The sequence below is a fragment of the Pseudorca crassidens genome, chromosome 2 (genome assembly GCF_039906515.1).
Source record: "Pseudorca crassidens isolate mPseCra1 chromosome 2, mPseCra1.hap1, whole genome shotgun sequence".
NCBI lineage: Eukaryota > Metazoa > Chordata > Mammalia > Artiodactyla > Delphinidae > Pseudorca > Pseudorca crassidens.
The window spans coordinates 24,537,700-24,558,076 of NC_090297.1; the positions used below are offsets into that span (position 1 = coordinate 24,537,700).

The 20,377-nt window shown below is 53.0% G+C and overlaps 1 protein-coding gene across 4 annotated transcripts in view; it reads right to left on the minus strand.

Annotated features, from left to right (window-relative positions):
• Positions 1-18,460, minus strand: part of NKAIN1 (sodium/potassium transporting ATPase interacting 1) — a 49,720-nt gene extending 31,260 nt beyond the window's left edge. The window contains exons 1-2 of one of the 4 annotated variants that reach the window (XM_067725205.1): positions 15,766-16,215; positions 15,269-15,365 (exon numbers count right to left, since the gene is read on the minus strand). Coding sequence is in view for 3 of the 4 variants with exons in the window: in XM_067725202.1 (XP_067581303.1) it covers positions 15,766-15,819 (54 nt within the window). In the remaining variant the exon portion in view is untranslated. Of the gene's footprint in view, positions 1-15,268; positions 15,366-15,765; positions 16,216-18,345 lie in introns of those variants that run through there. The other 3 variants (XM_067725203.1, XM_067725202.1, XM_067725204.1) reach the window with 3 other exon arrangements.
• Positions 18,461-20,377: the final 1,917 nt, after the last annotated feature.

Below are 20,377 nucleotides of genomic sequence, written 5' to 3' on the forward strand. Positions count from 1 at the left end.
CAATGGAGAATCACGCAGCTGCCAACATGAGCAGCCCTTCCCAGCTCAGGGCGTGACTTATGCCACCACCCTGTAATGTGGCATCGTTAGCCCCACTGGACAGATGCAGACACTGAGGCTCAGAGCGGTGAAGGGTGCTTCCAGCGTCCTTCCCTCTGTGCTGCCTTTACTCCCCCATATGGTAAAGGTCTGTTTCTCTGTGCGGGTCTCCTGCTCTGATTCATCTGTGGCATGAAGGAATAAGTGAGTGGAATGAGTATCACCCCCCCACTCTCCTGTCACCCTCTTCCTTCCTTGGTGATCTACAAGTTCCGGGGGACCCCACCCCGCAGTGTTCTGTTCTGGCCAGGGGAGAGGGTCATGTGGGGCCTGTGAGAGCCAGGGCAGTTAAGGAGGGATGGCAGGAGAGGGCCTGCATGGGAGGGGGTACTCCTCCACCCCCCTGCCAGGGGACAGGGCTGAAGTGTTTCCCTTCAAAATGCCTGGCTCGGAACTTCGACACAAGCATTAATATCGATGGCTAATATTTTGGGCGCACTTACTGTGCACCAGGCTTTGTGGCAAGTGCTCTGCGCGCGCCCTCTCATTTGACTGAGGGCTTGGTTATCACCCCTGCTCCATGGAGGGGAGTGCAGCCTGAGATCTGAGCTGGAGAGGCGGCAGAGCCGTGGCAAACCAGGTGGTTCTGGAGCCAAAGCCTGGCTCTTAACCAGATACCTGCAACCCCGAGGAGACCATCTCGTCCTCACCTCCCCATCCCCCATCCCAGGGGCTGGCTGGGAAGATGAAAAGGGAGGGCAAAGGAGCTGAGGAGTGAGAGTGGAGCAGCCTCCTGCAATCGTCTCCTGGCCCCGGGCCAGAAGGCTGCTGGTGGGCCTGTTGCAGAAGAGGTGCGCTGTCTGTGTGGCAGCAAGAGTGGAGGGAGGGCCCCTCCCGAGGACCAGGCCCTGCCAGATCTTCAGGCCTGGTTTACGGGAGGAAGGAAAGGGAACGCATAGTTCTCAAGCATCTACTGTGTGCCTATGCTGAGCATCGCCCTTTACAGGTGGCACTTCCCTTTACCCCCAGAATGACACTAAGAGAGACTAACAGCTAACGCTTAGGATACGTCAAGCATCTCGGACGCTCACCATGCTTCGATTCATTTAATCCTCACAGAAACATGCCAGCTACAGACACTCTGCACGTGGGAAAACGGAACCATGAAGAAGAAAAGTATCTTGCCCAAGGTCACACGGCTGGTAAAGCTTTGATCCAGGTCCTCTGGCCCTAGAGTCTATGAGTAACACACTTTGTATCCTGCTAGGGGAGTGTCGTCCCCATTGTCCACAGCGGGAGAGTGAGGCCCTTTCTTGAGGTCACCAGTGGTCGGAGTGGGGTTTGAGCTCCGTCTCCTGGGAATGTCTGTGGCATTTTGACTTCGTGGCACCCTGCCCCTGCTCCCCACCAACTCCTGCCCAGAAACACTGAGACCACAGGAATGGTTCTAGCTGTAGCCGCTGGTCCATGGCTGCCCAGAACTGAGCAAAGAGCAGCCCCCTTCCACCCACCTGGAAAGCTTATGTTTGTTCAGGGTTTCTTTGTCTGGAATCACACATCCAACCGCCATCCTTCCCAGAAATGGCGCCAGCCTGCTTCCTGGAACAGCCCACAAACGGCCCCGATGCCAGGCTCTCTGACTTTCTTTGGGGCGGCAAGGGAAGGAGACAGGGATTAAACCCCTCGGGCCCTACCACCTCCCTGGGCCTCTGTGGACCCATCCATACAAAAGGTTGGCACGATGTCTCTGGGGACCTTCAGGCTCCTGCATTCCAGGATTCTCTGCCAGGAGCTTCCCACTCAGCAAACAGTCATAACTGTGAGCCTTACAGACGCACCACCTCCCAGAGCCTCAATGCCATTCCCATTGGCTGTAATTACAGCAGCTCCCATTTCCTAAGTGTTGACTAAGTGCCAGGTGAGTGACTTTCGTGGATTCTCTCCCTGAACTTGCTGGACAGCCCTAAGAGGCAGGTCCAGTGACCTCCACTTTACAGATGAAGCAGCTCGGCTCAGGGAGGCTGAGCGCCTTGCCTGCGTGCACACTCCCTGGGAGCAGCAGAAGCAGGACATCTCACCGTTGCCTCATGCAGCTGGGAGGGGGAGAGCCCATCGCGTATGTCAAGGATTTGGCCAGAGGCCTTGATAAACCACGTCCCCACACCCTCCATCCTGCCCCATCAGGCCTGGGCGCCCACCAGCCCAGCCTGTCACAGCTGACAAGCATGGTGTGATTCCCAGACAGCCTCTCACTTCAGTGGAGGATCCCTGTGTCCCTGGCAGCCTAGCATGAGAATGACAGCTAGTGGCAGCTTGGGGACAGCAGCCCACTCAGACGGCTCATGGGGCTGCTGACCGGCAGACAGACAGTGCCAGGCTGGAGCAGCTGGCATCGCCGGAGGCAGGTGAGGCACCTGGGAGCCTCTCATGGCACCCACCCCCAAGTCCAGACCCTTCGCTAACATTTGGGGGCCTTCAGGACCGAGGCAAGAGTACCAACAGCGCACCATGTGTCCAAATATTTAAGTTACAAATCAAGCTGACTAACTCTTAAATAAAATATGTTATATCTTCCCACCCAGACATAATGGTCTGGAAGGCCAGCCTGTGCGCTGAAATTTCTCAGACTCCCGACTTCCGTGCCAGAAGACAGCAGTGCCTTCTGGGTTCCTTCTGTGCAGGGGCCTCATACACAGGTCTGGACACCCTGGGACACACATGTAGGCAACATCCACACCTGTCCCTCCCCCAGGCAGCCGGCCTTTGTCTATCCCGGGGGCTCGGGGGGCGCACACACCAGCTGCACAGGCTCCCTCCCTCCCCTCCCTGCCTCCTCCCAGGAGATGCCCTGGCAGGTCCTGAAAGTGGGCTTGGAGCTGACCTAACAGGGGACCCTGGGGTCTGTCATGAGCAAACTGGTAAACCCGCACTTGGAGACACGTTCCGAAGAAAGAGTCTCGGACCACACAGGTGCCTGGACTCCGGGCGGCCCAGGGGGAGGGAGAGAGCTTAGGATTGAGCATCAGGAAATCCAGGCAGACACCAGCTCTGCCATGTGCGTGCTGTGACTTGTGGCCGGTGAATCCCCCTCCTGGGTCCCATTTGCTCATCTGTAAAACAGGGACGACAGTTCCTGCCTGGTGGGGCCGTAGTCAGGAGTAAATGCCGTAAGTCCATGAAAAGGTTCCTGCCTTGCTTTCAGACTGTTCAACTCCACTGAAGACTGTCTCTAAGAAACCCTCCCTTTAACACTGGACTCCTTTACCGTCTGCTTTTCCATATGTCCCTGGCCACACCGCACCATGAACACTGACAGCATCTGAGCCCACACTGGCCGGGTGCCTCCCACACCACAGAATCCCCGGCACCTAGCACAGGGCCAGACACAGAGTAAACAGAAGCTCTGTGATTATTCACCCGGCCTTTCCACCTGCTTATGGGGTTCACCCAACCATCGCCATCACTGAGGGCCTTCTGAGGGCCAGACTCACCACCAGGCTCTGAGGACCAGATGGCTCAGGCGCCTCTCCAGGCCACACGGAGCTCGCAGTCTAGAGAGAGCGATTTGACGTGGAAATGAGAACAGGTGACAACAGAGGGATGCCTGCCGTCATGCAGGCAGTAGGGGCAAGGTGTTCCCAGAGGCCAGAGGAAGACGGGTGCAGGAGTACAGTGAGGCCCCAAAGAGGAAGTGATGGGTGAGCTGGCCTTAAGGAGATTAAGAGCGGAGGGGACTTCCAGAGACAGGAACAGCAGGTGCAAAGGCACAGAGGTGTGAGGTACAGCTGGTGTGCTTACCTCAACGTGGCCAGAGCTCAGTCTCTTAGGAAGTGGTGAGTGTCAGGGTTGGCAGGGCCACCTAGCGTCCCACTAGCCAGCCCAGTAATTCTCAATGTGTGACTTGCAGAATTAGCAGCACCTTGGAACTTGTTAGAAATGCAAATTCTCAGGCCCCACCTCAGACCTACTAAATCGGAAACTCGGGGCAGGATGCAGAAATCTGTATCTGAACGAGCTCTCTAGGTGTCTGTGATGCACGCTAGTTTGAGAACCACTGGACTTCCTCCTGAAGGCAACAAGGAACCATGTTATAAAGCGGCCCACATCTGAAAGTTGGCCTCACGTGAGCCCTCGCCTCCAGCGGGACAGCTGTGTGTGGCAGAATAATCTATCTTCACCTGTGAGGGAGGGGCCACTGGGAAGTCAGAGACCCCTGGTGGGCACAGGGCCCATTACCAGGGTGACCACCTGTCACTTGGAGAAAGGGGGCAGCACCCTAAAGACGGTCAACGGAGGGGAGCTTGTTATCACGGCTACCTCCTCTCAGGTGGGACAGGGTAAGGGAAGAGGGGAGCCTGCGGTGTCAGGTATCCACCCCCATCCCCAGGTGGGAGCATCACGGACCTAGGCTCCTCTTCTGACTGAATCTAGCCCACCATCCCCTTCTCTGTCCATCTGGGCCCCAGGTGGCAATTTCCTCCCCTCCCCATCATGAAGCCACACCCTCCTGTCACAGCCTAAGGGCTGTGGGGCTGTCTCCTTGGTTACAGCCTGGGCTCCTTTATCCATGGCCAGCCTCTCTCAAGAGGCCCCACACCCTCATCTGCTAGGTCTTCACTTTCCTTTGCCAAGGCTGGCTCTAGGGGCCGTGAGCCAGATCAGTAGCAGGGCTCTCCCACTCTCTCTTCAGCTGTTGGCACATAGTGAGAAAAAGAGGAACCAGAGGATTCAACACGTTACCTTCGACCAGAAGACGGACACAGGGGGTGCGTCAAATAGCTTTACAAGGTGCAACCTGAAGTTCAAGAGAGAGCAAACTGCACCCTCAAGCCTAGTCAAGTACAAAGCATGAGAAGGGAGGGTTCTCGAGCCCGAAAGGCCTGGGTGTGAGTCTGCACCAACCCTGCGTTATCCTGGGCAGGCTTTGTTACTTCCCGAGCCTCAGTTTCCTCACCTGCATATTGGAGATAATATTAATATCTACCCCCTAGGCTCTCTGCAAGATTAAGTAAGAAAATGCATCTGAAATGAGAAACATAGTACCTGGCACCTCGCTGCATCTTACCTTCCTGTTCCTCAGAGAGGGGAGGAATGCCTGTTCCCGGGTGACCTCTCTCTGCTGGTGGGACACCTGGTGGGGAAGAGCAGTGGCTCTGGGGTTAGAAACAATCCATAAACATCCACTGCCGGTACCATTATGATTACTATTAATCACGGGCAATGAATGGAGCCCGGCCTGGTAAATTGCTTCCTCCAGGTCATTTCCATTTCCTATTGTCATTGTAGCCTTCATTCACCGCAATCTGATACAGGGATGTTTTCTAGAAAGCGGGAGCCATGTTGTGCTTCTTAGTTATCCTGCAGTGCCTGGCCCCTGGCCCTGGCAGGGAGCACCCAAGCAGCTCAGCGTGGAAGGGACTTGGAAATCACCCACTCTAACTTAGTATGCAAGGCAGGAAGCTCTCCTCCCTGGCTTTATCAAGTGCTTCGATGCCTCCAGGGAGGAAGTCCTTATTCTCTGCTGAAGATGGACTAGTGCCTGGGGCTCCAGGGAGGCTGAGCCCTGCGGGGTGAGCAGGAGCTGAATGGGCAGCCGCAGGAGTTGGGGCGATGGGAACTCCTAGGGCCACCCCTACACCCTAGCAGCCCCCCTTCCTCTCCCGCTGAGAGTTGATAATAGGAATGGTTCTAATTATGCTCTAATTGCTTGCTTCCAGGCAGTTTCTCTGGAGCCAAGGAGTTCAGAGTTCATGAATAAATGAAGAGGGAGGAAGCGGGAGGGGATGTTTATTGATCCACAAATCTCCACGTGCCAATGTCTGCCCCACAAATGCTTGGGCGTGCAGCTGCGTGCAATTTTGCATACATACAAACACACAGATATACACACCACAGCCCCCCAGACGCCTCTCTCCAAAGGACTGGTGGGAGGTAAAAGGAAGGTAACAAGAAGTGTCCTACACTGGCTTTGGGCCCCAGTCTCAACTCTGCCACTGACTTGTATTGTGGTCTTGGGAAAATCCTAGTTTTCCCAGCGGTAGAGTACAGAGGTGAAGTGATGTCTGATACCCTCCTCTCAGCCTTTAGGATTTCAATGGGGTATCATCCAGTTAGACAGAACCCTGGGCAGTGCCAGGTGGGCACTGTCGCCCTCAGATTGCCCTTTCACCTGGATGCCTCATTCCCTAAGAACTGGCCAAGCAGCCGGGGGCTTCAGGGAAGTGGTAGGAGGAACACACACATCTCCATCCTGGTGGGACACTTAGTAAAGATGAGTAGGGGCTCTGGACTCGGGGCTGTGGGGGCCCTGGGCAAGGCACTTGAACTTCTTGAACTTCAGTTGCTTTGTCTGTTAAACGGCAATGAGAGACTCTGTGTTATGAAGGTTCACCCAGGGCATATAGTGACCTCAGTCGAGCGCCTGGCACACAGTGAGCATCTGGTAAGTGGTAGTTGTTATTGCTAATACTGTCAACACCCTGCAAGGTATAGATTGGTGCCTCATAACAGATGAAGAAACTAAGGCACAGAATGGTCAAGCAACTTGCCCCAGGTCATGCATTAAGTGGCAGGATTTTAACCCAAGCCCATCTGACCCTGAAACTTCTGTGTTCCAGTCTTGTTTCTCCACTGTGTCTGATCCACCTGGTCCCCAAGAACTGGCACACAGTAGGTATCCATAATATGCTGAATGACAGAGAAATGTGGAAAAGAAAAACAGAGCATAAAAATACGCTCTGTTTCCAGTGACCAAGGTGGGGGTAGACAGATGAGAGAAGAACTAGACCAAGACTCCCTCCAAGATCAAATCGAAGCGTTGGGTCTGGGCGGACCCCAGGCCTCCCTGCCTCGTGGCTGGGGCTAGTCCAGGTGGGGATCAAGGGGGTCCTTGGTATGTGCTTGAGGAAGTAAATCTTTTCACTCTTTATGATTTCCACTAAGAAGCCAAAGCTAGCAGTCCTGGCTTTTGGCATCAGCCCGAACCTGCTATGTCACTGCCTTGCTGTGTGACACTGGGCAATCAACTGCAGCTCTCTGCGCCTCAGAGCCCTCATCTAGGAAATGGGGATAACAGTGGTCCAGCCCTGGGGCTGCTGGGAGGGTGATAAGGGATGACACATGTGAGGCCATACGCTAGAGGTTAAGAGTAGGGCCTGGAGTCCGGCTACCTGGGTTGGTATCCCAGCTCCTCCACTGCCTGACGTAACCGACCGCAGCCTCAGATTCTGCTTCTGCAAAACGGGGATCATAACTGTCTACCACAAAAGGGTGCAGTGAGGGTGAATGAGCTACCACAGGTAGAGCGGTTGCGACAGTTGGCAGTGCTTTGAAATGCTCAGTAAATCTTCTTTATTGGACATTTCACATATGGGGAAACCGAGCCCCTGAGCGGGCAAGGTCTTGTCCAAAGTCACAGAGCCAGTTCAGAGCACAGCCAGTCCTCTGTGGGGGCTGGCTGTTTGCAGGGCCCCTTGTCCAGACCACGGCTTCAATGGGTAACCACAGACCTTTCACAGTACCTGGGCTATCCTGCTCCAGCCTTGAGGACTCTGGGGGACTGAACCCCGCCCCCCTTCCTGTCCTCCCCGGTGCCTCTGAGGCTGGCTCAAACCAGTGGGGTATGTCAGAGGGCAGGAAGGGCTGACCTGCCTTCCTGGCCCACCTGGCCGGCCCCTCCACTCCAGGACTGGCTGCAGAGGCCTCAGAAACAAGCCAGAAGTCCAGGACCAGAACACCATTTGTCAGCCCTGCATGGTAGTGGCAGGCTCATCTCCATGGCAACAGTGCAGTGTGAAGGCATCCTAGCATCATTAGGGAGAGCTCTGAGTAGTATAAACAGAGGCTGCAGTAGATTATATGCCTATTATGAGCAGTCTCAGGCTCTGAGCACTGGTAATTATGCCTAATTGTGCATTTAATTCTGTAATTGAAAACCCACATCTCTGGTTCAGGCTGGGGCTGCAGAACCTACCCCCCAACCTCAAAAGAAAGAGGCATAGGAGCCACCCCTACCCTACTAATCCCAGGGCTGCCTCTCCTTCTAGGGCAAGGGGTAGCCAGAGTGGGCACGGAAGTAAAGCACCTACAGACTCCCATTTCCCCCACTTCCTGTGCCAGGAGCTCTGCCACGCTCTGTGATTTGGGGTAGGGGGGAACATGCTTAAGGCAAAGGGACGTGGTAAGAAAAGCACAAAAATGCTCACAATTTTCATTATTCATAATAGAAACCATTTTGCACTATTGCCACTGTCCTCTCAGGAGCCAGAATCAGCCTCTGGTGGTTCCAAGGGACTCGGATCATCACTAGATCCATTACACATCCAAGTCATCCAACCTACATATAAATTCTTAATCACTGCCAGAGACAGGGAACTCACCACCTGATTTTCAGTCCACCACTGCAGAGCCTCTGTAGATAGTTTGAAGACCGCTGATGGAGTTCAACACTCTCTCCTCCATCCCCTGGTTTCACAGACTGGAGAAAATGAGACCCAGAGAGGGGCAGGGCCAGCTCAAAGTTGCACAGGAAGTGAGTACCAGAACCCTGGGATTCTGACTTGCAGCTTAGGGTATATTTGTACCCTAAAGTGACTCAGCACCAAGAATCGTGCCCAGCACTTTGTAGGTGCTTCATAATACTTGCTGAATGCAACTCAGGGTAGGGTTAGTTGATGGCCAAGCTTACTCTCTTACCCAACAATATTTTGCCTTTCTAGGGGTCAGGAAGTTCCCCTGTAGTGGCTCAGGGGTTAATGATGGGCTAGAACCTCCTGCTCTGAACCTCTGGGGTCTGAGACTTGATCTTACAACCAAATATGCCATGTAGGCATTTGGGATGGGGATAGTACCGACACTCATTCAAACAGACAGAGGAAAGAACAGGTCACCTGAGTCCCTGACAGCCTGACACCCAGGTGTCAAGCCTCAGGCACGCCATTGGAGGCAGGAGTCTCCTCCTCTCCCCAGAGCCTGATACTCCCATCTGTCATCGCTGCCTGCAGCGAGGTGGGCTGATGTGGCAGCAGCTCTGATCTCCACCTGGGAAAGGATGGAATTCACTGATGAGTCAGGGCTGGAGGAGTCCTTTGAGATGGTGAGTCCAACCATCTCCCTTTACAGAGGGGGACACAGAGAGCCAAGATTCCTCTCTGATTTCCTCTGAATGAGCGCTGGACTCTGTGCCCAGAGCTCTCCCTGCCTTATCTCAGGTCACCCTTACTATAGTCCCATGAGGATGTGCAATTATTATTCCCATTTTACAGAACAGAAGATAAAGGGACAGTAAGGCCAAGGCCACAGAGGTTTAGCAGAACCTCTGCTTCAACTTGGGCCTTCAACTGGTTGAAAAAAAGGACATATCCATTTCCCATCCCACAATATTCACGTTCATAGAACCTGCTGTCTCACTTCCGGGGCATTGAAGAGTGTGAACCCTTTGTGAGCTCCTACTCAGTATATCTTACCTACGGGAAGGACAATTCTCTGAGGACGATTACTAGTATCCTGATTTAGAGAAATGCAGGTGGAAGCTCAGAGAGGTTAAGTGTCTTGCCCAAGGTCACTCAGCTATAAAGAGGCAGAGATGGAACTCAAACTCGAGCCTGACTGCACAGCTCAAGCTCTTCCCAGTTGAACTCCCTGCCTCTGGACGTACCAGCTGCTCTGAAAGGCAGGGGCCAGGAGGCCAGAGTATCCCATTAAAACCTGCAATCACAGTAACTGCTCTTCCAAAACCCTGGTACTTGCTGGCAGGAGCACATGTCCCAGAGAGGCGTGCTTTGCTGCCTGAGTCTCTCCCTCACCATCCCTCTCCCTCTCCGGGACCAGCAGGGAGACCAAGAGCATTGGGACTGGCGTTCCCCAGACCAAAGCCGGCTCCATCTGCTGTGGCCAGGAGTTAGCTTTTAAAAACACATCTCTGGTCTCATCTTGCTCTCCTATCACCTACTCCTCCCTGAAACTAGATGAGAAAAGAGACTTCAACCATTAGAGCTGACCATCTCCACTTGGTCTAGATTTTGCAATTGTTCTCAAACCCTTTCCCTGGGATCATTTATGTGAAGCCTAGACTGTATCTTTTGTTTCCTTGGTAACAAGTCACTTCATTCTTCTGACCTCAGTATGCCCATCAGTAATTGGGTATAAAGACCATCCCTATCTCATAGAGTTGTTATGAGGGCTGATAACTCTTCAATACAGGTTAATTTCTTTCCCATATAACTTGTTCTTAACCTGCATCACAGTTCCCTTAAACCCAACACAGGGCTTGGGGTGAGGAGAAATGGGGACGGGGGATGGGGTTAGCATTTGAATGAGCAGCTCAGAAGGTCTGGCATCTAGTAACAACCCTTTATGGATGAAGAAAGCTTTAGATCTCTCCATCGGTTTCCACACCCAGCATCGCCACAATCCTACGGGGAGCAATAGGGCATCCAAGGTAGAAGCTGTGGAGTCCTGATGTGTGAATGCTCACTCTGTCCCTACTATTTATGTGGCCATGGATAAGCCAGATAGTAACAAGGGACAAGGTATACAGAGCACTTAAGCACAGCGCCTGGTTCATAGCAGACACCAAATACAAGGAAGTTGTTGTTATTATTTCCCACAGAACCATTCGTTTTCCATATAAAGAAACTAAGACTTGAAGAGTTTATGGGTATGAGTCTGGTCACTAAAATCTCTAATCCAGGCAGAGATGGGGGCTGAAGTGACTTATCCAAACTGCAAGGCAAGTAACAGCCAGCCGCAGGGAGCACTGCCTGGGCCAGTGCTGTCTGGGCACCATCTCAGGGAACCCTCCCAAACTACCACGGGGTAGGAGCTGTTGTCCTGACTACTTTACAGGAAAGAGGCAGAGGCTCAGAGAAGGTAAGGGACTTTCTGGAAGTCACGAAGCAAGGCAGCAATGTCTGCCTGATCCCAGAGGTCCTTCACCCCTCTGTGCCAGATGTCAGAGCGGCTGCCATTTATGGGGTACTCATGTCAAAATCCCCCAGCCACCACCCCTGCAAAGGAGCAGAACCAGGGCCATCCACTGCACCTCCCCCCCGGGCGGGGGGCCTGCTCCATTTCACCTTGCCCACCTCATAAGGGTTTTGAGGGCAGTTTGGCCTCAGTCTGTCCATCTGCAAAAGGGACTTGATCACCCCAGCCTCTACCCTGTCCAAGAGGTATAAAGAACAAAGAGGGTCAGTGGCCTGGACGATTTCGTGCTCTGACTCAGAAGCCCGGCCCAAGGACCTGAAGCACCCAGAGCAGAGCCAGCCCCTCCCCAGGAAGCCATGAGCTTGCAGATGCAGCTGCTTCTGAACGCAGGCCCCTGCAGAGCCTAGCTCCCTCCGGTCTTCACGTCTTCACCATCCGCTGCTAATAACGACATCAATCAGGTTGACCACGTTTCACACCATTACTCGCAGCTCAGCAGGAAGCAACATATTTCCCCCCTCACCCACCATCTTCCAGAAAGCAAAGAGCTTTCCAGAGGGGGAAAGAATGAAACCGATGTGTTTTCTGAGTACCTACTGTGTGCATGGCAGCTGCCTAAGCCCTTTTTCTAACTCTGAGAGGTAAGGAAGACTCTTTTTCTTTGACAGGGAAAGACATTGGGGTCCAGAGGAGCGAATGCACGTGTCCAAGGTCACACACAGCCGGGACAAGTACAATCATGGCAGTGATGTATTACTGACCACTCACTGGCTCATGGTGCCAGGCACGTGCGTGATCCTATTGAAACAGTATCATTTTCGTTTTCAGATAAGGAGACTGAGGCCTGAAGCAGTGAAGAGACCTGTCTGAGGTCACGGGCTGCTTAACGTGAGGAGCAGAGTGACATGGGGCGGAGAGGGTGGCTCTCTGCTCCGGCATAAGAGCGCATGAATCTTGGTGCTGTCACTGACTAGCTCAGAGACCTCTCTGAGCCTCAGTTTCCTCATCAGAAAAAGGGGTTCATAAAAACATCTAGCCCATTTTGTAGGATAAAAATAAGACGGATAAAAACAGTAAAACAGCTAACGTTTATCGATCGCTGAACATGTACCAGGCAACTTTGCCAAGCACTTGACATATGTAAGCTCGCTGGGTTTAATGAGGTTATGCATATAAACTGCTTAGCACAGAACTCCAGAAATGGGACCGATCATGGTGATGATGAAGAAATTGATGATGGTTCCCTCGGGCAAATCTCCCTGGTTCATCGTTTTACTGGAAGAATAGAGTAGCCTGTAAGCTTTCAGGAAGGAGGTGGACCAGGAAAGGGCAGGGTTTGGACAGGGGAGGGAAAAGGGAAACACATAAAAATCAGGGTGTGAATAGCATTAGTAATGTTAAGATGATATGCCAAGTAGGGAGAAAGCAAGGCACCCAAGACGTTCTACGAGTGGAACTAGACTGAGACACACGGAAACCTCCAGGCCAGTCCAGACATCCTCCCAGGGTCCCAGATGGGCAGAACTGGCAGGACCCTAGAGACACAGACCAATGGTTCTTCCCATTTTACAGATGGGGAAAAACCAAGGCTTGCAGTACGGAAAAGACTTGTCCAAGTTCACAGGATGTCAGTGGCAGAGGCAGGCTTGAATCCAGGCCTCCTGACTCTTAGCTCCATGCCCAACTACCTGCTGCTTCCCACAAAGGAAGACTGCAGGAGGGCATTTGGATATGTCTGGGTCACAATTCCAGGGAAGCATACCAGGGTATACATCATTAATAACAATCAAAAACTATAGATTATTGAATGCTCGCACTGTGCCTGGCACAGTGCTAAGCTCATCTGCATTAAGCTATATGCATTTCATCCTCACAACAACCCTAAGACTTGGGAACTGTTTCTATCATCTCTATTTAACAGATGACAAAACTGTGGCTCAGAGACGCTAAGCAACTTGCTTAAGATCACACAGCTAGGAAGTGACAGAGCCAGGGCTCAAACCCACGTCTGTCCTGTCAAACTCCAGAGTCTTGTCCCCTTTACTTGTCCACCTGAACGGTCCAGCCCCCACCTCCTTCTCCCACCCTCCAGTGCACCCTCACATCCTACTCCCTCACCCAAAGCAAGTCTATCCCAACTACAGAACAGTGTTTAGAACTGGCCTGTTATCTTGTAATCATCAAGCCCCACAAAGAAAGAAAAACGACGTAGTTCCTCTTCTAAAGTTTTCAGCTGAGCAGCATTTAACAGTCTCTTCCTTCTCTGCGCCTGTCCACTGGATGAGAAAACAGGCTCCCTTCTCCCTGGAATAATGTCAGGCTGGTGAATTCCAGCAGCCGGGAGCACATTACCAAAGCTGCCAGGCAGCGAAGGCTCCTGGGGGTTAGCGACAGCTGAAGGGACCCACTCTGCAATCGGACCAGACAGAGCAACAGACTCAAGAGACCAATTTTCAAGTCCCTCCTCAGAGCACCTCTCCAAGTTATGTCATGTAACCCTCACAAGCTGCCCAAAGGCACCCAGCCAGGATGTAGAAGGATCAGAATCCCACCCAGGTCTTGTCTAACTCCAGAGCCCCTTGTGCTGGTGAGCCCTCCAAGTGGAAGCGTGGCTTTAGCTGAGCTGGGGAGAGCTATGGAGGCAGGTGAGTGAGAGGCAGGGATACTGTCTCGCCACCTTCATCTCTCTAGAGTAGGAAGCACCTCCCAAGGGACCCCTGAGTCACCAGAGCCAGAACTACTTTTACAGTTAAGAAGGCAACAGAGGATGCTGGGCAGCTGTCTGGCTTCACAGCCTGGCCCCTAACTGCAGAACTTTGGGCAAGCTACTTCATAGGGTTGTTAGGAGGATTAAATGAGTTAATACATGGAAAAGTGCTTACAGAGTACCTAGCACCTAGTAAGTGCTCCCCAAAGCTAACCACTGTTATTATCATCAACAGAGAATGACCGTGGGCCAAACTGTTAATAGTGCTTACCTTTGGGGTATGGGACTGGGCATAGAAGGAAACGTCTTTAACTTCTGCTCTGTTTGGTTATTTATTGATTTAATCATTTTATAATATGTGTGTGTTACTTTTCTAATTAAAAAAAAAGTCCTAGTTTAAAATTTTAAAATTAACACAGAAAAAAAATTCCTCGGAAAATTTCAGCACTTCTCTTGGCATTTTATGCTCCTCAAAGGAGATAAAGAGGAACTGGGAGCCTGGAGTTGCCAAATAACTGATTCACTCATTTTTTTACAAATATTAATGGAGTGCCAGGCACTGTTCCAGCTGCTGCGGATTTAGGGGGCAAGGAAGGCCATCTCTGCCCTTCTGGAGTTTCCATGCTACCTGATCTTAATGAATCCCCTGTGCCACACTCAAGGATGAGGAATTCACCGAGAGGCCGACCAAGATGGCCCAGCCCGGGGAAGTCACTTGCCCTGCAGCCCACAGCTGGGAGCAGGGCTACAATCTTCAGGGCCCAGCTGTTTCAACCGCTGCCCAAGAGGGCAGGTCTGTGGATGCAAGTTTGGGGCTGGGGTCCACAAGAGGAGAGAAAAAAGATGAACGAGGAGGTCTATACAGCCACACGCAAAGCTTCATTCTGCATTACCGTACACACCTGTGGTGGAGGAAGGGCAATGGGTGCAGGCAAAAGTGGAGACCCAGACCACGGAGTCAGGCAGTAGTGAGGCTCAGGTTCCCCCAACTCAGACTCAGACCTGAGTTCCGTCCATGGAGGTCCCCATGCACCTCTGCCCCCAAAGTCCCCAGTTGTTGGGCCTCAGCTCTAGGGTAGGCAGGAGATCCTGGCCTCTCCTTAAACACCTTCCCAAATTCACCTGCCAGAGTCTGAATTGAAGGGCAGAGCTGGTCCCCTTCGGCCCCCAAATTCACTCCACTGGCCTCCCTGAGACAAGAACCTGAGTTCCCTGGGCTGGGATTAGGTATAGTGTCCCCAGATGCTCCCATCCTCCCCAGGGCACCCAAGTATCCCACCCCTATCAGTGCCAGCCCAGGCAGAGGAGCCTGCCTCCCCCCCACCCCGACTCTGGTGGCAATGGTGACTGACAGAATGCCTGTGGCCTCAGCCAAAGCAGGGAGGGCGATCCCCACCTGGTTGGTCAGACTGGCCCAGGACCTGGTAGCTCCTTGTGACCCTCTCCAGGGAGGGGCTCTCCATTCCCAGGCCTGCCCAGTCAGGAGGATAGAGGGAGGCAGGAAGAGCACAAAGGAGTGAACGGTTCCTGGAGTCTATGGTCCCGACACACACAAATGAACATGGACCAGAAATGGTCAGAGATCTAGAGACATACCAAGGAGAAACCAGGAGAGAGACACACACAGGAGCAGAGACTTTGTGAGAAACACTGGGGCGGAGACCAGAGGCTGAGACCCACGCAAACGAGTGATCTAGAGGAAAACACACGGCAGTGACCTCAACGGATCCACACACCAGCCTCGGAAACACCCCCAAACCCCGGTGAGCCACAGTCCCACAGCGCTCTCCCCAACAGAAGGCCGCTCGTACAGTGCGGGCGAGACGCGCCGAGCCCCAGGCGCGGAGCGGGCCGGGGACTCGTGCACAGGACGCACTCGGGGACTGGGGAGCGCCGGGCGAGAAGCGCACACAAAGAGACAGCCGGGCCAGCCCGAGCAGGCTCCGCCCGTCCGCTTCGTGACTCCAGACCACCCCCCAACCCGGGCGCTCGCCCCAGACCCACACACAGAGACACACACCCCACCCGCACGCCCCGGGACCCCGCCCCGCCGCGCCCCACCCGGCCCGGCCGCCCGGGCGCGCGGCGCTCACCAGCTGCAGGCAGCAGAAGGCGACCAGCGTGCAGCGCCCGCTGCACTTGCCCATGGCTCTGGGGGCCGCGCGCGCCGTTCGCCGCGGCGCCCCTCTAGCTCGGCGGCCGCCGCCTCCTCCGCGCCGCGCGGGCTCCGCGTCCTCCCAGCTGGGCGCCCCGGGCGGCGGGGCCGGGCGCCTAGGGCCGGGCCCGGGAGCGCCGGGTCCTCAGGGCTGCGGCCGGCCGCTCGCGCTCGGAGTCCATGGTCAGTCCGCCCGCGCGCCGGCTCTGCCGCGCCTCCTTTGTCTGGCCGGCCGGCCGCCAGGCGCGCCTCCCGCCCCGGGGCGGCTGGCGGGGAGCGCGGAGCGGGGAGCGCAGGCACCGAAAGCGGCGCAGCGCAGAGCAGCACTGCCCAGCAGGGGCAGCCGCCCGGGCGCTCGGCGGCCGCGGCTTCCCGGCCCCACCACGTGGCTCCGCCGCCGAGAGGTAGGGAAGGAGGGAAAGAAGGGAGGGAAGAGGAGGGGAGGAGAGGGGTGGGGCGGGGCGGCAGAGCAAGCGGAGGGAGGGGAGAAGGGGGAGGGAAGCGCAGAGCAGAGGCGAGAGGCAGGAGTGAAGTGGCAAGAGTGCAGGCTTGGGGACTGATGGCCCTGGGTCAAACCCAGCTTCACTGCTCACTCGCTGTGTGACCTTGGGCAAATCACGTCACCTCTCTGGGCCTCCGTTTTCCTAACAAAATAGGAATAATAATGACTGCTTCAGTGTTGCCACAAAGATGAAATGCAGTTAGGTGAATAAAGCACTTAGCTCTGTGCCTGGCCTCCCGAGGGTGCTGGAGCATTCCTCTGTCCACCTTGTCTCTAGGGCCCGGCGGCTCCAACCTTGGCCCTCTATTTGCACTCCACTTCCCAGATCTGCTCCCCATCCCAGCTTCCCTCCTGAGTTCTTCCTTCCCTCTTTTCTTCTACTGGCATTTATTGAGCCCGACTGACTACATACACACCCCTGGGAGCCCTATGATCCAGAGATGAGCCCTGCAGCACTGTTCCAGAACCACTGAGCTTCCCAGGCCGGGGAACAGGCAACCCCCAGGGGCATAAGCAGGAGATGCCTGATGGCAGCGGTCTGCCCAGGGGCCTGAGGCCAGCCCCTCACCCAGGCTGCAGTGGGGAGGGAGTCAGGAAGGGCTTGCCAATAGAAGACTGCCTTCTTCAAGGCGCCCCCTCCAAAAGCACTCAAGCTCTCAAACACATCCCCAGTCCACTGAATCATCCCAGCCCCACTCCTAACTTCTTATATAGGGATTAGCATCACTCAGGTGGGAATCCCTGCGGCATCCTCCCCGCTCCTCTATCCCATCTGACCTGTCATTACATTCTGTGAACTTACCTTCCAGCTGTTATCTATGAAATACCTACTACCTACCAGGCTCTCCACTGGGGATTAAGGGGATGAACCAGTCCTGCACTCACTGAGAGAATAGTCTAGTGAGGAATTGTCATTAAAACCAGAAAACATGCAAATAAATAATGAAATATTCTGATGAGTACCTTAAAGGATAACAAAAAGTGAAAGAATAAGGGGGCCATAACTCAGGTCCGGAGACCAGGAAAGGCCTCCTTGAGGACATGGCATTGATACTGAGAAGACAGTAGGAGGGAAGGAGAGGCCAAGGCCTGGTGAACAGTGTTCTGGCAGAAGAAACAATGTTTCTTTTCTTTTCCTTCCTGTCAGCTCTCACGGGCCCTCTGGACTCAGAAAACAGTATGACACAGATTAAGACCCATGGTTCTGGAGCCAAGCAGCTTGGGTTCCAGTTCCAGCACTGCCACTTAGGCGCTGTTTACAGAGTAGGCACTCAAATGCATGACTTCTCCTAGGACTGGTGACATAATTTGTGGGGGCCAGTGCAAAATGAAAACGCAAGACTCCTTAAGGCCCATTAGGAAGGAAGACACAGCAGACCATAAAACCAAGCACAGGGAGGGCCCTGTGTGGCTGCAGAGGACACATGCCCCTGAAGCCAGTCGTGTTTTCTCCCTGGACTGTCAGAATGGTCTCTTCACTGGTCTCCCTCCTCCACCCACTTGTCAGCCGCCACTTTTATTTTATTTATTTTATTTTTCGCCACTTAGTTGTGCTTTTTTTTTTTTCTTCTTTGACTGCGTTGTGCGGCATGTGGGATCCTAGTTCCCCAACCAGGGATCAAACCCGTGCCCCCCGCATTTGAAGCTCTGAGTCTTAACCACCGGACCGCCGGGGAAGTCCCAACCACTTAGTATTTTAAAACACACAGAATATTCGTAGAGTTGAAATTATGGGGGGTGGGATGAATTGGGAGACTGGGATTGACATATATACACGACTATGTGTAAAATAGATAACTAATGAGAACCTGCTGTGTAGCACAGGGAACTCTACTCAGTGCTCTGTAGTAACCTAAGTGGGAAGGAAATCTAAAAAAGAGTGGCGATATATATACGTATAACTGATTCACTTTGCTGCACAGCAGAAACTAACACAACATTGTAAAGCAACTATACTCCAATAAAAATTAATTTAAAAATTAAAAAAAAAGAAATTATATGAGCTGAGGTTTTCACCTGGAATAATAAGCCGAGATAACAGTGGGAACTTTTCTCAGCCATGCTTGGCGAGTAACAGCTGTGTCCAACCAGTTTCCGCGACTAGACAGGCCTCCAGGAGTCTGTGAAGTCCCTGAAATAATATGCAAATCTTCATCTGAGCAGATGTGTCATTTGCTGGGGAGAGGGTCCACAGGTTTCATCAGATTCTCCAAAGTATATTTCCCACAAAAGAATAAGAACCAGCCCTGCAAAGTCTCAGCCCAGATGTCACAGTTCTCTAGGAGATCCTCTTTGGGGCCTCTTCCACACAGAGCGTCTGCCAGTTCCCTCTGTGACACTAACAGTGCAATTCAGTAATAATAACCATCATGGCTCCCACTTATTGAGGGCTTACTCTGAGCCAGGTACTTGGCATACACTATCTCATTTAATCCTAAAAACAGTGGATTCCCCTGGGGCTGTGACCTGCCTTTGCCAGGCTGTTGGCTGTACCACATCATGCCTGTGACGCCCTGTCCCAGGGCCAGGCTGACTCACTCTTAAGTTTGTCCTATGGGACCAGGGATGATGGCCTGACATCAGCAGAACTAGCCTCTGCCCCTGAGCCATTCCGTTTAGTCGAAGTCTTGCCCACACCACACACACACACAGCATGCCCTCTCTCGCTTCCATGATTTGCACGTGTAGTTCTGTCTAGAATGCATCTCCCATCCAAATTTTCAGCCTGGAGGCCTCCTATTCAAATTTCAAATCTCAGCTCACCTGTCACTTCCCCCACCCAACCCAGACCTTCCTTAACACTCTGTGACCTCAAGGAGGCACCCTCCTTTGGGATCACATGTGGTCTGTGTTATCTCCATGAGAGATTTTACTGGGATTTACTGTCCTTGTCTGATTTTGTTCCCCCAATAGACTGAGCTCTATGAAGACAGTGACTGTGTCATAAATTATCTCTATATTCCACAGGACTTGGATCACGTCAGGAGTCAACAAATACGTGGTGAATGCCTTGGGCCCTTGCATACCTTGTGCTCTCTTTACCACGGGGAAGTCCAGGATGCTAAGGGGGAAGGCAATCTAACTATAGGAAGAGATAGAAACATCTTTGGCAAGAAATTGGGGATGTTAGGAGCTGAGGATGATGTCAGGAGGGGCTTGTAGTAGTCAACACAAAAGATGACTAACCCTTGGACTAGGGAAAGAATGTGGGGGAAATGAAGCAGGATTTAGAAGTAAAGGACAGAGATGATTCAGAACATTCCCACGCTTCCTGAGTAAGAAGGCAGGATCATGGTCAGCCCTAGAGAGAGGCACATTGCGGAGCTGCTGAAGTGAGGACATTTCTGAGCTGTTATGTCCTTCCCTTGCCCTAAACCAAGCCTAGTCACCATGTCTGAATCTTCCACCATTAGTCCCTCTCTGGGTTAAAACACTAAAAGCTTCTGAGAAAGTTCATTCATAAGATAGCAGAAATGTTAAACCTATTAATTTCTCCTTCCAAGTTAGAGGACTGAACGTGCTCCCTAATTATAGTTTGTGGGGTGTTTTCTGACACCAACCAATTCTCCAACACCAGCTGGTTGTCCAACAATTCAATTCAATTCAATGCGGACACTACCCAGAGTTGGCGCAGACCCACAGCTTAAAGGTTCAGTTCCACAAGACTGCCTCTCCTTCAGATGCTAGTTGCAAGTCTCCAGCCAGCCCTACTTTTGACCAACCAGCTATAAATCAGGGGTCCCCATGACCTCCTCCTCAGGTTGGATAATTTGTTTGTGAACAGCTCACAGAACCCAGGAAGGTAGATTACTTACATTTACTGGCTTATTATAAAGGAAACAGATGAATAGCCAGACAAAGAGGTCTGTAGGGTGAGGTCTGGAAGGGTCCTGGGTACTTCTGTCTCTCTGGAGTAGGGGTGCACAACCCTCCCATCTGGTTCACCTACCTGGAAGCTGCTCTGGATCTCATTGTTCTAGAGCTGTTAAAAAGCTTGGTCACCAGCTACCACCCCTCCTCCCTGGAGCTCAGTAGGAGGGGCTAAAAG